Source organism: Emys orbicularis, chromosome 1 (genome assembly GCF_028017835.1).
Source record: "Emys orbicularis isolate rEmyOrb1 chromosome 1, rEmyOrb1.hap1, whole genome shotgun sequence".
In the NCBI taxonomy this organism is placed as follows: Eukaryota; Metazoa; Chordata; order Testudines; family Emydidae; genus Emys; species Emys orbicularis.
Genome location: NC_088683.1, coordinates 34,000,731 through 34,014,095, shown reverse-complemented (window position 1 = coordinate 34,014,095; position 13,365 = coordinate 34,000,731). Strand labels below are relative to the sequence as shown.

The window sequence follows — 13,365 nt, the reverse complement described above, 5'->3', positions numbered from 1 at the left end:
CTATATATTTTAGTTTTCATTTTTTTAAATTGAGTTTCTAGCTCTTATCATAGTAGAGAACATCCTAAACATGAAGCAAATGTTATAAAGCAATGCTGTTCTCAAGTCTGCCCACAACTCCAGCACATCCTTTATGGATCATAGCATTGCTACCCAGAGGCAGAGGGAAGTTTACATGACTGTCGTTTCACTGCTGCCCACAAGCAGCAGCAGTGAAACTTTCCATCATGACAATTTCATGGTGTTGGCCAGGAAAAACCAGGAACAGAAGCAGAGTCTGGAGTTATTCATGAAAGAGATCATACAAAAAAGCTAGATGTGAGAGTAGAATAACAGAGGAGGAGGAGTAGAGATTGAGGATAGTTGTGAGGATAAGGTGATGCTTCACCATTAACCCCTCACCCCTAAAAATTCTTAGCAACAGCCCTATAAAGAAAAAACTTAGGGCAACAAGTATTTAATGAGACTTGGGGGGGAAGAGAGGAAAGAGAAGGGAGCAAAGTTCTACCAGTAGTGAAGCTGCATTTGCACTACAAGGATTTAGCACTCTTTACACCAATGCCAATATTACTAGCTCATCTGTCTGTATAAATAATATTGTGAAGGCTCCACTACAGTCCACAGACATAAAAAGCAGGGAGTGAGGGGAACCACACTTGAACTTCACTCTATTTATCTCAATTTTGAAGCCCAGCATTGACCTCATTAACGTCTTTAGCCATGTCATTACAGACTTCAGTAGCCCAAGGAAACAGCTATTATAGATTATTTAGTCTAGGGGCACTTCAGTTCACTTGTTCCACTGATCAAATTAATACAACTCACCATTTCTCCACCAAGTAACATGACAATTACATCCATTACTGTGCTTATCCAGTGAAGCTAGACATAGCATCTCTCTCACCACGCCGTCAAAAACTGTACTAAGATACACTTGTGTTCCAGCAGTAGTGAAGAATTTAACAAAACAAGATGGAGTTAAAATAAAAACTAAGCACCTCTACAAAATAAGGGTTAAGTTACCAGAGAGAGAGGTGGACTTCCATTACAGCTATATCTAACAAATATCACTTAAATCTGCGTTCAACTTAGGAAGTCCTACACTGAATTTAACCAACATTAAAATCAGTGATTTAAATCAGCAAGCAGAAACCTTGATTTAAATAATTGATTTTAAAACTACTTTTGCATCTATACTTTAGACATTTTCCTAAAGAAAGGATCATCCTCATTGATAGGCAACCACTAAAACAGTTGATTTGCTACTAAACATACCTTTAAATTAAACCTGACACTTTTTGCTAACCAGGAGGCTATATTATACAGGAACATAAGAACGGCCATACTGAGTCAGACCAAAGGTCCATCTAGCCCAGTATCCTGTCTTCTGGCAGTGGCCAATGCCAAGTTGCGTCAGAGGGAATGAACAGAACAGGTAATCCTCAAGTGATCCATCCCCTGTTGCTCATTCCCAGCTTCTGGAAAACAGAGGCTAGATACAACATCCCTGCCCATCCTGGCTAAGAACCATTGATGGACCTATCCTCCATGGACCTATCTAATTCTTTTTGGAATCCTGTTATAGTCTTGGCCTTCACAACATCCTCTGGCAAGGAGTTTCACAGGTTGACTGTGCGCTGTGTGAAGAAATACTTGCTTTCATTTGTTTTAAACCTCCTGCCTATTAATTTACTTTGAGAACTGCAAAACTAAGCATCTCTGATGGTATCTTCTAGACTGAGCACTGAGTCCCATTGGGTAGATAGAAAGATTAACCTAAATAATCTATACAGAAGCCCCTGGAATCCCATAAAATTGGGTCCCTAATCCATGGACTATTGGAATTCATTTACAAAACTTTTCTTAAACATTACATGAATATATTGTCTCATACTATAGAATTAGAATTTATAATCCCTATTCCATGATGAGATATCTTTGAGCTATAATGTATCTTAATTAAAACTATCTTTAGATAGGTTTTTTCCCCTCAAAAAGCATTTTATCCAAAAAAAAAAAAAAAAAAAACAGATTTAAATATTTTTTTTTTTAAATCGTTGATTTTTATACACCCATTTCCACATTTTCTGTTCTTTATAATAGTTTCAACGAGTTTGCCTGGTACTGAAGTCTGGCGTACTGGCCTGTAATTGCTGTGATCACCTCTGGAGCCCTTTTTAAAAATTGGCTATTTTAAAAAAGACTGGGCAACAAAATGGCACATGAGATTCAATGTTGATAAATGCAAAGTAATGCACATTAGAAAACATCCCAACTATGTATATAAAATGATGGGGTCTAAATTAGCTGTTACCAATCAAGAAAGATTTTGGAGTCATTATGGATAGTTCTCTGAAAACATCCACTCAGTTTGCAGCGGCAGTAAAAAAGCGAATGGACTATTGGGAATCATTAAGGAAGTGATAGATAATATGACAGAAAATATCATATTGCCTCTATATAAATCCATGGTACGCCCACATCTTGAATACTGTGAGCAGATGTGGTCGCCCCATCTCAAAAAAAAAAATTAGAATTGGTAAAGGTTCAGAAAAGGGCAACAAAAATGATTAGGAGTATGGAACAGCTGCCATATAAGGAGAGATTAATAAGACTTTTCAGCTTGGAAAAGAGACGACCAAGGGGGGATATGATAGAGGTCTATAAAATCATGACTGGTATGGAGAAAGTAAATAAGGAAGTGTTGTTTGCTCCTTCTCTGCCGGTGTAGAAAGAATATTTTCTTCCTTTGGACTAATTCATTCCAAATTGAGATATCGTTTGGGACCTGAAAAAGCCAGAAAACTTGTTTTTCTTTTCCAAATTATGAACAAACAGGAAAATAAAGGTGAAGACAACTGAGTTAGCTGCAGAAGCCAATATTTTAAGTTTCTCATGTTGACCTGGCTGACATAGTCAATTTAATATTTTTTTAAAATATTTCATTTAACTATTTTACTTAAAAAACAAAACAAAAACAAACCCGATTTTAAAAAACTTGAAATATGCTTGTTTTGTTAAAATATTATGTTTGCTTTTGAAGAAAAAGATCCAGAATACATAACGTCGTTGTTTTAGTTAAATAAAACAATTTAAATGTCTGTCTTTAACGTGGCTTGTGTAGTCGCAAAACTACCTCCACGAGGGGAATAGCTACCAGCGCTGATGCACTGTCTACACTGGCACTTTACAGCACTGAAACTTGCAGCGCTTAGGCAGGTGTTTTTTCACACCCCGAGCGAGAAAGTTGCAACACTGCCAGTGTAGACAAGCCCTTAATGAATTCTTTGCATCGGCCTTCACAGATGAGGATGTGATGGCGAGTCCCAAACCTGAGCCATTTTTTTTAGGTGACAAATCTGAGGAACTGTCCCAGATTGAGGTGTCATTAGAGAAGGTTTTGGAACAAATGGATAAATTAAACTGTAATAAGTCACCAGGACCAGATGGTATTCACCCAAGAGTTCTGAAGGAACTCAAATATGAAATTGCAGAACTACTAACTGTAATCTGTAACCTGTCATTTAAGTCAGCTTCTGTACCAAATGACTTGACGACAGCTAATGTGATGCCAATTTTTAAAAAGGACTCCAGAGGTGATCACGGCAATTACAGGCCAGTACGCCAGACTTCAGTACCAGGCAAACTCGTTGAAACTATTATAAAGAACAGAAAATGTGGAAATGGCAGAGGTGCTTAATGACTTATTTGTTTCGGTTTTCACGAAAAAGGTTGGTGGAGATTGGACGTCTAACATAGTGAATGCCAGTGAAAATGAGGTAGGATCAGAGTCTAAAAGGAAAAGAACAAGTCAAATCACCAGGGCCTGATGAAATGCATCCTAGAATACTCAAGGAGCTGACTGAGAAGATATTTGAGTCATTAGCAATTATCTTTGAAAAGTCATGGAAGACAGGAAACAGAAGACTGGAAAAGGGCAAACATAGTGCCCATCTATAAAAATGGAAATAAGGACAACCAGTCAGCTTAACTTCTGTACCCGGAAAGATAATGGAGCAAATAATTAAGCAATCGATTTGCAAACACCTATAAGATAATAAGGTGATAAATAACAGTCAGCAATAACAGAACAAATCGTGTCAAACCAACCTGATACACTGTCAAAGTAAGCTAACAAGCCTTGTGGGGGGAGGGGGAAAGCAGTACATGTGGTATATCTTGACTTTAGTAAAGCTTTTGATACTGTCTCACATGACCTTCTCAAACAAACTAGGGAAATACAACCTAGATGGAGCTAAGGTAAGGTGGGTGCATAACTGGTTGGAAAATCGTTTCCAGAGACCGTATATACTCATTCATTAGCCCATTCATTTATAAGCCGACCCCCCCAAGATGGATAGGTAAAAATAGCAAAAACTGTATGACCCTTTCATAAGCCGACCCTGTATTTCAGGGGTTGGCAAACTTTGGCTCCTGGCCCGTTAGGGTAAGCTGCTAGCGGACCTGGACATTTTGTTTACCTGGAGGATTCACAGGCACAGAGCCCCTCAGCTCCCAGTGGTCACCACTTCCCGCAGCTCCATTGGCTGGGAACAGCAAACCACGACCACAGGGAGCTGAGGGGCTCCATACCTGCAGATGCTCCATGTAAACAAAACAACAATGTATTCGATATTCAATTCAATGATCCCATAGAGTTTAAAATCATCAAATTTTGGTGTACACCCATTTATAAGCCGATACCCGCTCTTTGATGCATCACTTTTTTACCAAAAATATTCGGTTTATGAACGAGTATATACGGTAGTTATCAGTGGTTCACAATCATGCTGGAAGGGCATAATGAGTGGGGTCCTGCAGGGATCGGTTCTGGGTCTGGTTCTGTTCAATATCTTCATCAATGATTTAGATAATGGCATAGAGAATACATTGGGAGGGGCTGCAAGTGCTTTGGAGGACAGGATTAAAATTCAAAATGATCTGGACAAACTGGAGAAATGGTCTGAAGTAAATAGGATGAAATTCAATAAGGACAAATGCAAAGTACTCCACTTAGGAAGGAACAATCAATCAGTTGCACTCATACAAAATGGGAAATGACTGCCTAGGAAGGAGGACTGTGGAAAGAGATCAGGGGGTCATAGTGGATCACAAACTAAATATGAGTCAACAGTGTAACGCTGTTGCAAAAAAAGCAAACATCATTCTGGGATGTACTATCAGGAGTATTGTAAGCAAGACATGAGAAGTAATTCTTCTGCTCTACTCCACGCTGATTAGGCGTCCAGTTCTGGGCACCACATTTCAGGAAAGATGTGGACAAATTGGAGAAAGTCCAGAAAAGAGCAACAAAAATGACTAAAGGTCTAGAAAACATGACCTATGAGGGAAGATTGAAAAAAAATTGGGTTTGTTTAGTCTGGAGAAGAGAAGACTGAGAGGGGACATGATAACAGTTTTCAAGTACATAAAAGGTTGTTACAAGGAGGAGGGAGAAAAATTGTTTTTCTTAACCTCTGAGGATAGGACAAGAAGCAATGGGCTTAAATTGCAGCAAGGGCGGTATAGGTTGGACATTAGGAAAAACTTTCTAACTGTCAGAGTGGTTAAGCACTAGAATAAATTGCCTAGGGAGTTTGTGGAATCTTCATCATTGGGGATTTTTAAGAGCAGATTGGACAAACCTGTCAGGGATGGTCTAGATAATACTTAGTCCTGTCTTGAGTGCAGAGGACTGAACTAGATGACCTCTCAAGGTCCCGTCCAGTTCTATGATTCTATAATTCAGTGGTAACATCAGGGGTCTAACACCTCTTGTCAGTTAACATTAGGGGAGTAAAGTGAAAGTAACTTCCAGCAACACAATCCTAACTAGAGCTGAACAAGAAGCCATCTTTCCATCCCAGGAAAATTTTAGATTTTGAATTTTTCCCCCCAATCCACATAAAAGTTAATCTCAAAAATTTCTACCAACCAAAAATAAAATATAATTAGTTCAGGTCAAAGTGTTCTGTTTTGATTTTGGTGGGTTATTTTAATATATACATTAAATTTCAAAACGCATAATCATTTTGAACCCAAAACACAGAACTTTGTTTCAAAAATGTCAAAATGGAACATTTTGCCAATTCTGAAGCTTTTAAAAAAAATCTGAAATGTGAAATTCATCAAAACCAACACTTTTTTGCAATAAGTTTTGATTTTGATGAATCGGCATTTTTAATGAAAAAACATTTTGTTGAAGGATTTCCAATGAGCTCTAGTCAGAATGCAATCTTAGAGACTGTTTACAGAATATGGGCTGGTACTGGAAGTGAGTGAAATAATCGTTTACAATGGAAGGAAAAGAAGATAGTGGCACAGAACACAGTCATGAAAGCTTTGGAACAGCCATTTGAACCTGTTAACTTTTAGACCTTATTCTCCAAGCCCATATGGGAGACCTGCAAGCTTTCTGCATGCAGAATCAGGTCCTTATGCTGTAGCTACTGCTTTAGGAAGGTTCAGTTACTGTTGGCATCATTGCTAGGCTTGATAAACGTGGGGGATCCTGACCAGCAACCTAGCTTTAAAGAAAATTTCAGCAAGTCATGAGTGACCTTGGCAAGTCGTCCAACATTCCTAAATGATGTTCCAAATTCATAAACACAAAACAGCAGCAGAGAAAAGTCTTGGAAGCTATGATTTATATCTGCGTGAACAGAGTCGTTTCACTGAAAAAGCGTTTTAGTTATTGGAACTGCTTGCAGTGTTGTTGTAGCATGTTGTTTCCCAGGATACTAAAGAGAAAAGGCAGATGAGGTAATATCTTTTATTGGACCAACTTCTGTTGGTGAAAGAAACAAGCTTTTGAGCTTTCAGAGTGTCACAGCTAAATGCAAGGCGGAACGGATTCTTTAGCTTAAGTAGTTAACACATATGACTACTGCCCCAACAACAACTATATAGGTGAAACCAGACAATCACTACATTCTCAAATGAACTCACACAGTAAAATAATAAAAGACAAAAACACCACTGCTGTATGCAGTGTTGTTACAGCTGTGTTGGTCCCAGGATGTTAGAGAGACAAGGTGGGAGAGGTAAAGGATATTACCTCACCCTTGTCACTCTAAAAACACCATATCACCTGTGGGCGAACACTTTTTACAAAATGATCAATCCATATCTGACCTCTCAGTCCTCATCCTCAAAGGAAAGCTACACAACACCTTCAAAAAATGAGCCTGGGAGGTTATATTCATAACTTTGTTAAACACTAAAAATCAGTGTCTTAATAAAAAGACTGGATTTGTAGTTTATTACAACAATCTGTAACCAACTAAATTGGTGTTAGCTGGCCACTTCACCTTGAATGGTCTCATATAATACATGTTACCTATTAATGCTAAACAATCTGTTCTACCTTGCATTTAGCGGTGACTCTCTGGCCTTGCCTACACTACAGAGTTTTGTCAACGCAAGTTACACCGACATACAGCCACCGCTGTAATTAAACTGCTGTTGCATGCCCACACTATGCTCCTTCTGTCAGTGAAGCCCATCCACAATAGCAGCTCTTCCATCAACACAGAGCAGTGCACTGTGGGTAGCTATCCCACTGTGCAATTGGCTGCAGGGTGCTTTGGGAAGGGTTTGCAATGCCTCACAGGGGCAGTTTGTGTGCTGAGCCTGGCACTGTTTGTTTGCACCATGCTCTGAACCTTGTAATTACTGCTGTGTGTGCCCGAGAAGTAAGACATTTTAAATCACTTTTTAAAGTAGCACTTGGTAATCTGACCAAACTGACATTGCTGAGCACTAACATAAGAAGCCCAAAGAAGTGTGTACGTGTGTGGAGGGGAATGTGTGTGACAGGGGGTGTGAGAGAGAGAGAGAGAGTGTGTGTGTGTTGAGGGAGTGAGAGAGACTGGGGGGAGGGGGAGAAGTGTGTATGTGAGTGTGTGTGTCAGCAGGCAGTCTCTAAGTTCTGACAGCTGCCAGAAGCAACCAATCCTGAGGCAGAAGCTGGTACTCAGACAGCTGGTGTCCCCCATTCCCCACCCCAGCTCAGCAGAGACCAGTACACCAGCAGGCGGTGGGGGACACCCTGACATCAGCCCCTGCCTCTCTCTCCAGCTTTGCACAGCACAGCAGTCTCTCCTCTGCCCCCCACAGCAGCAGCAGCCTGCCCGCCGTTGCGGTCCTAGTGGCAGGGAGAGCAGAATTACTTGTTAATGTTTTGATTCTGTGATTCCCTCCAAGCTCGCTCGCAGCCTCCTCTCCCCACAGACCAAGGCGATCCACCCCCTCCCCTGTAGTCCAGGCAGCATGCTCAGCTGGGTGGTAGCTATGTAAGCTCACTCTATATGCATCCGAAGAAGTGGGTTGTAGCCCACGAAAGCTTATGCTCTAATAAATTTGTTAGTCTCTAAGGTGCCACAAGTACTCCTGTTATTAATGCTGAGCAGTTTCAAAACTTTCTGGGGCTTTGAAAGGGGAGGTGGTGTAGCTGGATGCAAGGCAGCGGATTCAAAAGAGTGAGCAGAGCGGTCATTGTGGGATACTCCTGGGGAGCAGTTACAGCGATGTAACGAACGCAGCATCTACAGTGACGCTTTGTCAATCTAACTTTGACCCAAAAAGCTCTATGTCTCTCATCAAGGTGGTTTTATTTTGTCGGCGGGAGGAGCATTATAGTGTGCACACATCCACTGTTTTATCGACAAAAGCTGCCTTTTGCTGACAAAACTGGGTAGTGTAGACAAGTACCTTTCCCAGATCTGAAGGGCTCTGTTTAGTTCAAAAGCTTTTCTCTTTCACCAACAGAAGTTACTCCAATAAGAGATTACTGGAACTGCACAGTCATGTAATATGGATCCTTTCATCTCAATCACCAAGTGTAATACAGTGTAGTTTGATAGTGACCTAAAGTCATTACAAACTGATGGCTTTTTGGTAGCCTACATGAAATGCAGTGCGAGTCTGAGTCCATTTCCTGGTTGATAGTTCACCACCAGAAGTGGAATCACAGGTTTTGCAGTCCCAGCAGAGGAAGCCAGCTGAATAGGTTTGGAGACTGAACAACTCACTTCTAGAAGTGGCCCCTCCTAGCCAAGTTTGAAGCCACTAGGCCTGGCACCTCAAAGAAATGTATGTATTCTGTGCACGAAGTTCAGTCTCCAGAGGTCAAGTAGACCAGGATTTTAAGGCAGTATATTCATTTAAAAAATAAAAAATAAAAAAGTGGGGGGGAAGAGATGGAGATTAAAAAATATATATATATGTAAACACAAACTTACTTGGAGAAGAGTTCTGTGTATGCTCAAAAGCTTGTCTCTTTCACCAACAGGAGTTGGTCCAATAAAAGATATTACCTCACTCACCTTGTCTCCACATCCTAGGACCCACATCGCTACAACAACACTGCAAACATTCTTGAAATAATACAGGAACTGCCTAAGATAAGAATGTCTGAAATGTTTGCAGTGTTCGTCATACGCTAAGCTATGAAGTCATTGCTTCAAGGTCATCCTGTGAGATTTGTATATTGAAAAGTTACAAGTGCTACAAGTTATTCTATGCACACTTTAGTCTCTGCCTTAGTATGGCTGAGCTAATACCTTGTGTTAAACATCAATGTTCTGCTTGAAATGACAGAGAGACCATTTTATACCTAATAAAGGGCTAGCTTAACCTTTCCCGTGGAAAAAAAAGCAAGTGGAGCAGGACAGAGAAGCTAGAAAACTGAAGCTGGACTCAGTGCCTAGGACCTCCTACCATCACCTAGCGGAGGTTTGAGAAGAGATCACAGGGAAAGAAAGAAAAAGGCATGGCCTACTAATCCTACAATCTAACAGAAAGTAACCTCCAGGCATCTCTTCCTGCTGCTCCTCCAATTACCCCTACCCTGACAGCACAATTCCAGTAGGAATCGGCTCTCTTCACCTGATTCCCCCATAACAATCCAAAAACCTTGCAGGCGGGCAGGGGGTGCAGGGGAGGGGGAGGAGCACAAAGGGGAATGGTACTCCACAGGAACTGGTTGCTGTGCTACCTGAGGCAACTAGCTCTATAGGATATATCTGCAGAGCCAGATAGGAACAATGGTGCAGGAGACCCCTTCCACTCCATCCCCAAAAGCCCCATCAGTCACTATGGGGTCTGATCACTGTGATGTACCTACAGGAGCCAGGGTGAAAGACGGACAGAAGCTGTTTTCCACTTAAACAAGTGTGTTTGGATTTAAGGATATTTTTGCCAACTTTACAACCAATGGCCAGAATCCTGAAAGGAACTAGGTGCATAGGGTCTGACAGCATGTTGCTCCTTGCTGGTGCAGGGCCTAATGCTGTGCCACTGTGTTAGGGCATGAGAACCTGAAAGTGAACTAGACTTTCTAGTTCATCTTCCCCATCCACATTAAATGTATTGCACACACTTCCCTCCCTCCTCCATAACAGGTAGCATAAGGAAGTGCTGAAATGTAAATCAGATTTTTAGTTAGTTTGCATAATTGCTCGTGTTACTAATAACATAGTTCTAAAACACTCAATCTCATAAGTTTAAAACTGCTTTAAGCTTTAAAAAGATTTCCATAGAAGTGTGTTTCTGGGAGCCAATGCACTTTCACAAGGATATCACTTTCCTGCATTTTTAGTAACTACAGACAGACACATGGAGGTGCTCAAGAGAGTCTGGTTTGCTGTACAGACCTCTACCATTTTAAAGAGAAGAGTTAAACAAGTATTTAACAACCACAGATAAAAGCTCTAAGGCAGAGTCTGCAGAAGCTCTAGAGTATCTGACATTCTAAAGCACTGTAACTAGATTCTTTAGTTTAGTAAACATGCTCATCTCCCCCCCACCCCGACATGAAAGCTAAGGTCTAATGCAATCAATCTTGCCCATCCTTCCCCCTCACCACACACATGCTTAAAACTCAAGTTTACTCAATCTAAAATGGATTAGTATAGAAGCGTTTACAGCTTCAGTAATTCAATTGACTCTTGATAACACTTTGCAAAAAATTTTAGAGAAATCACTTACTCCTTACCGACAAAAGGACTCAGCGAAGGCTGGAGAGAGGAATCTACCAATATATTCGTGGGCATACCCACCAGAAGACAATTTCTTCAATAAGCTTACTGGCACACAGCTTAGCCTGTATAACACCAGACGTTTGTCTATCAATGGAACTCAGATGAGCCTCTACCCTTCAATTCATCCCCTTCCCTTTACTGTCTCTTTGAAAGAGGAAACCCCTAGACAAATATTTGCTGCTATCATTCCTTCATTCTTCCTCTGCCTCCTGCTCCACATTGTCAGTCATTTTTGGATACACCTTATTGCTAAGATCAATGCATTTCAGATAATACATTGCTGATATTGCATTTAAGCATGCTTATTCAAACTAAAGACAGACATTCAATCCCTACCTAATGAAGTAACTAGACAATGCCTTGCAGTAGGTCTTACTCCATAAGGTGTTTATTTTCAAATGAAAATGTAGTCAGTTTGTATGAGACCTGATTAGGTTCTTTATACAAGACACTGGTGATATATGCAGGGCAGTAGTGTGCAGGTCACTCCTGTCCTTCACTTCTGCTTCAGGAGAGACCCTACCAGGCATCCCAAAGAATGCATTACAGTGCTAAGGACCAGCTTCCACTTGCATATCAGAGAAAAGTCTCAGGATCAGAAAAGGGGCAGGTCTGCCAGGGTCACTTTACCAACAACCCCAATCCTCACTACAAAAATGAATGCATCTTGCAGGGGAGGTTCCTAGTGTAAGAGTATCCCTATGTGCTTAAGGAGTATCTTCATCTCCCCCAGCATCTGATCTTTATGGAGATTATTAGTGTCCTGCATAGTGTACTTACACAACACTATTAAGTCTTACTTCATAGCTACTGAAATACCAAGGGAAACAAAAATAAACTAGTTCATTAGATTTTTCTTTTTTTGTAAACCTTGATTTACCTAACTCCTTGAAAGGAATCTAAAGCCAAATACGCTCCAACATGAGAAGGGCCAGGAATAATTTTCATAACAACTTGCATAGGGAAGAGCGGGACGAACCTCCAAAGCAATATGAAAAACAAGCATAAAAAAGGCAACAACCAGGCCCAAAAGGTAGATAGAGAGAATCACTATTTTACACAGTGAGAAACATAAGCCCAGAGAGGATAGTTGCCAGAGGTCACAGAGCAAGTAAGTGAAACAAAAACAACCCCCAAGGCTCCCATTTCTAACCACACTGCAAATAAACTGACCAGACACCTTCCTGCTCTCACGTGAGACAGGCAACAACATACATACTTACACAGTATCAGAGGGGTAGCCGTGTTAGTCTGAATCTGTAAAAAGTAACAGAGGGTCCTGTGGCACCTTTAAGACTAACAGAAGTATTGGGAGCATACTTACACAGTGCTGCTTTCACCAGCAAATACACAAAAAGGGTTCTGCTTCCATGGGGTAAGACACAACACACCCACCAATACTCAGGATGCTGATGTCACACCCAACAGTGAAACACAACAATCCCCCTCCACATAACCCCCAGTAGCGAACAACCTACCCCCCATACATAGCCCCAATAGTGAAACATACACGAATACACAATTGCATGCAAATTGTGAAGCACAACATAGCCGCTCCCTCCCCCACTCACAGCCAAGAGGACACAACAACCCTACACAATATACTTAACCCTCCACAGCCTGAAAGCACTACACAAATGACATGGGCATCTGCACAGGGCGCTGCTCCCACAGGCCAAAGCAAGGCGGGTCACACAGAAAGGAGCCAGCCCCTTCCACAAGGTCTCTCTGGGGCTGGGAAGCTGCTCCTCATCCCCCATATGCCAGACAAAGGGCTGCAGAGAGGCAATGGCCCCACGGATGGGAAGGCAGCAGCTCTCTGTCCCTTGGACTGGATTTTGGGGGCGGAGAGTGGGTATCTCCTTGTCCCCAGGAGGGAGCAGGGAACTCGCAGCACTGGAGAGGAAGGGGCAGCCCCCTGGATCTGGCGAAAAGGGGGCGTTTCCCTCAAGGGGAGGAAAAAGGGTCTCCCACAGGCCGGTCTCCGCCATCCCTCTCCCGGGCGCTGCGGACTCACCCTGCCCGGCACTCGGTGTACACTCTCATTCACGCGGGCGGCGCGGCTCTGTGCGACTCCCCGCCGAGCCCAGGGGCCGCCCGGCGCGGAGGGATCCCGCTGCTGCTGCTCCTGCTGGGCGGGCCACTCAGCCCCACACCCAGCCGCTGGCGGGGAGACGCGCTGCCCGTCGCCTGTTCCCTCCCTCCTCCGGCCGCCGGGCCCGCGCCGCCGCCAGCCCTGCCCCGCGCCCTGCGCAGCCGCGCCCCGCCCTCTCGCGTCAGCGCTCCGAGGGGCGGCGCTGCGGGGGCACCGCCGGGGAGCCCC

The 13,365-nt window shown here is 42.5% G+C and overlaps 1 protein-coding gene across 1 annotated transcript in view; it reads right to left on the bottom strand.

The window, feature by feature from the left end:
• The window catches only part of GRAMD4 (GRAM domain containing 4), a 118,481-nt gene extending 105,333 nt beyond the window's left edge, over positions 1-13,148 (bottom strand). The window contains exon 1 of the mRNA XM_065420855.1: positions 13,060-13,148. Coding sequence (XP_065276927.1) covers positions 13,060-13,088 — 29 coding nt within the window. The 5' untranslated portion in view covers positions 13,089-13,148. The remainder of the gene's footprint in view (positions 1-13,059) is intronic.
• Positions 13,149-13,365: the final 217 nt, after the last annotated feature.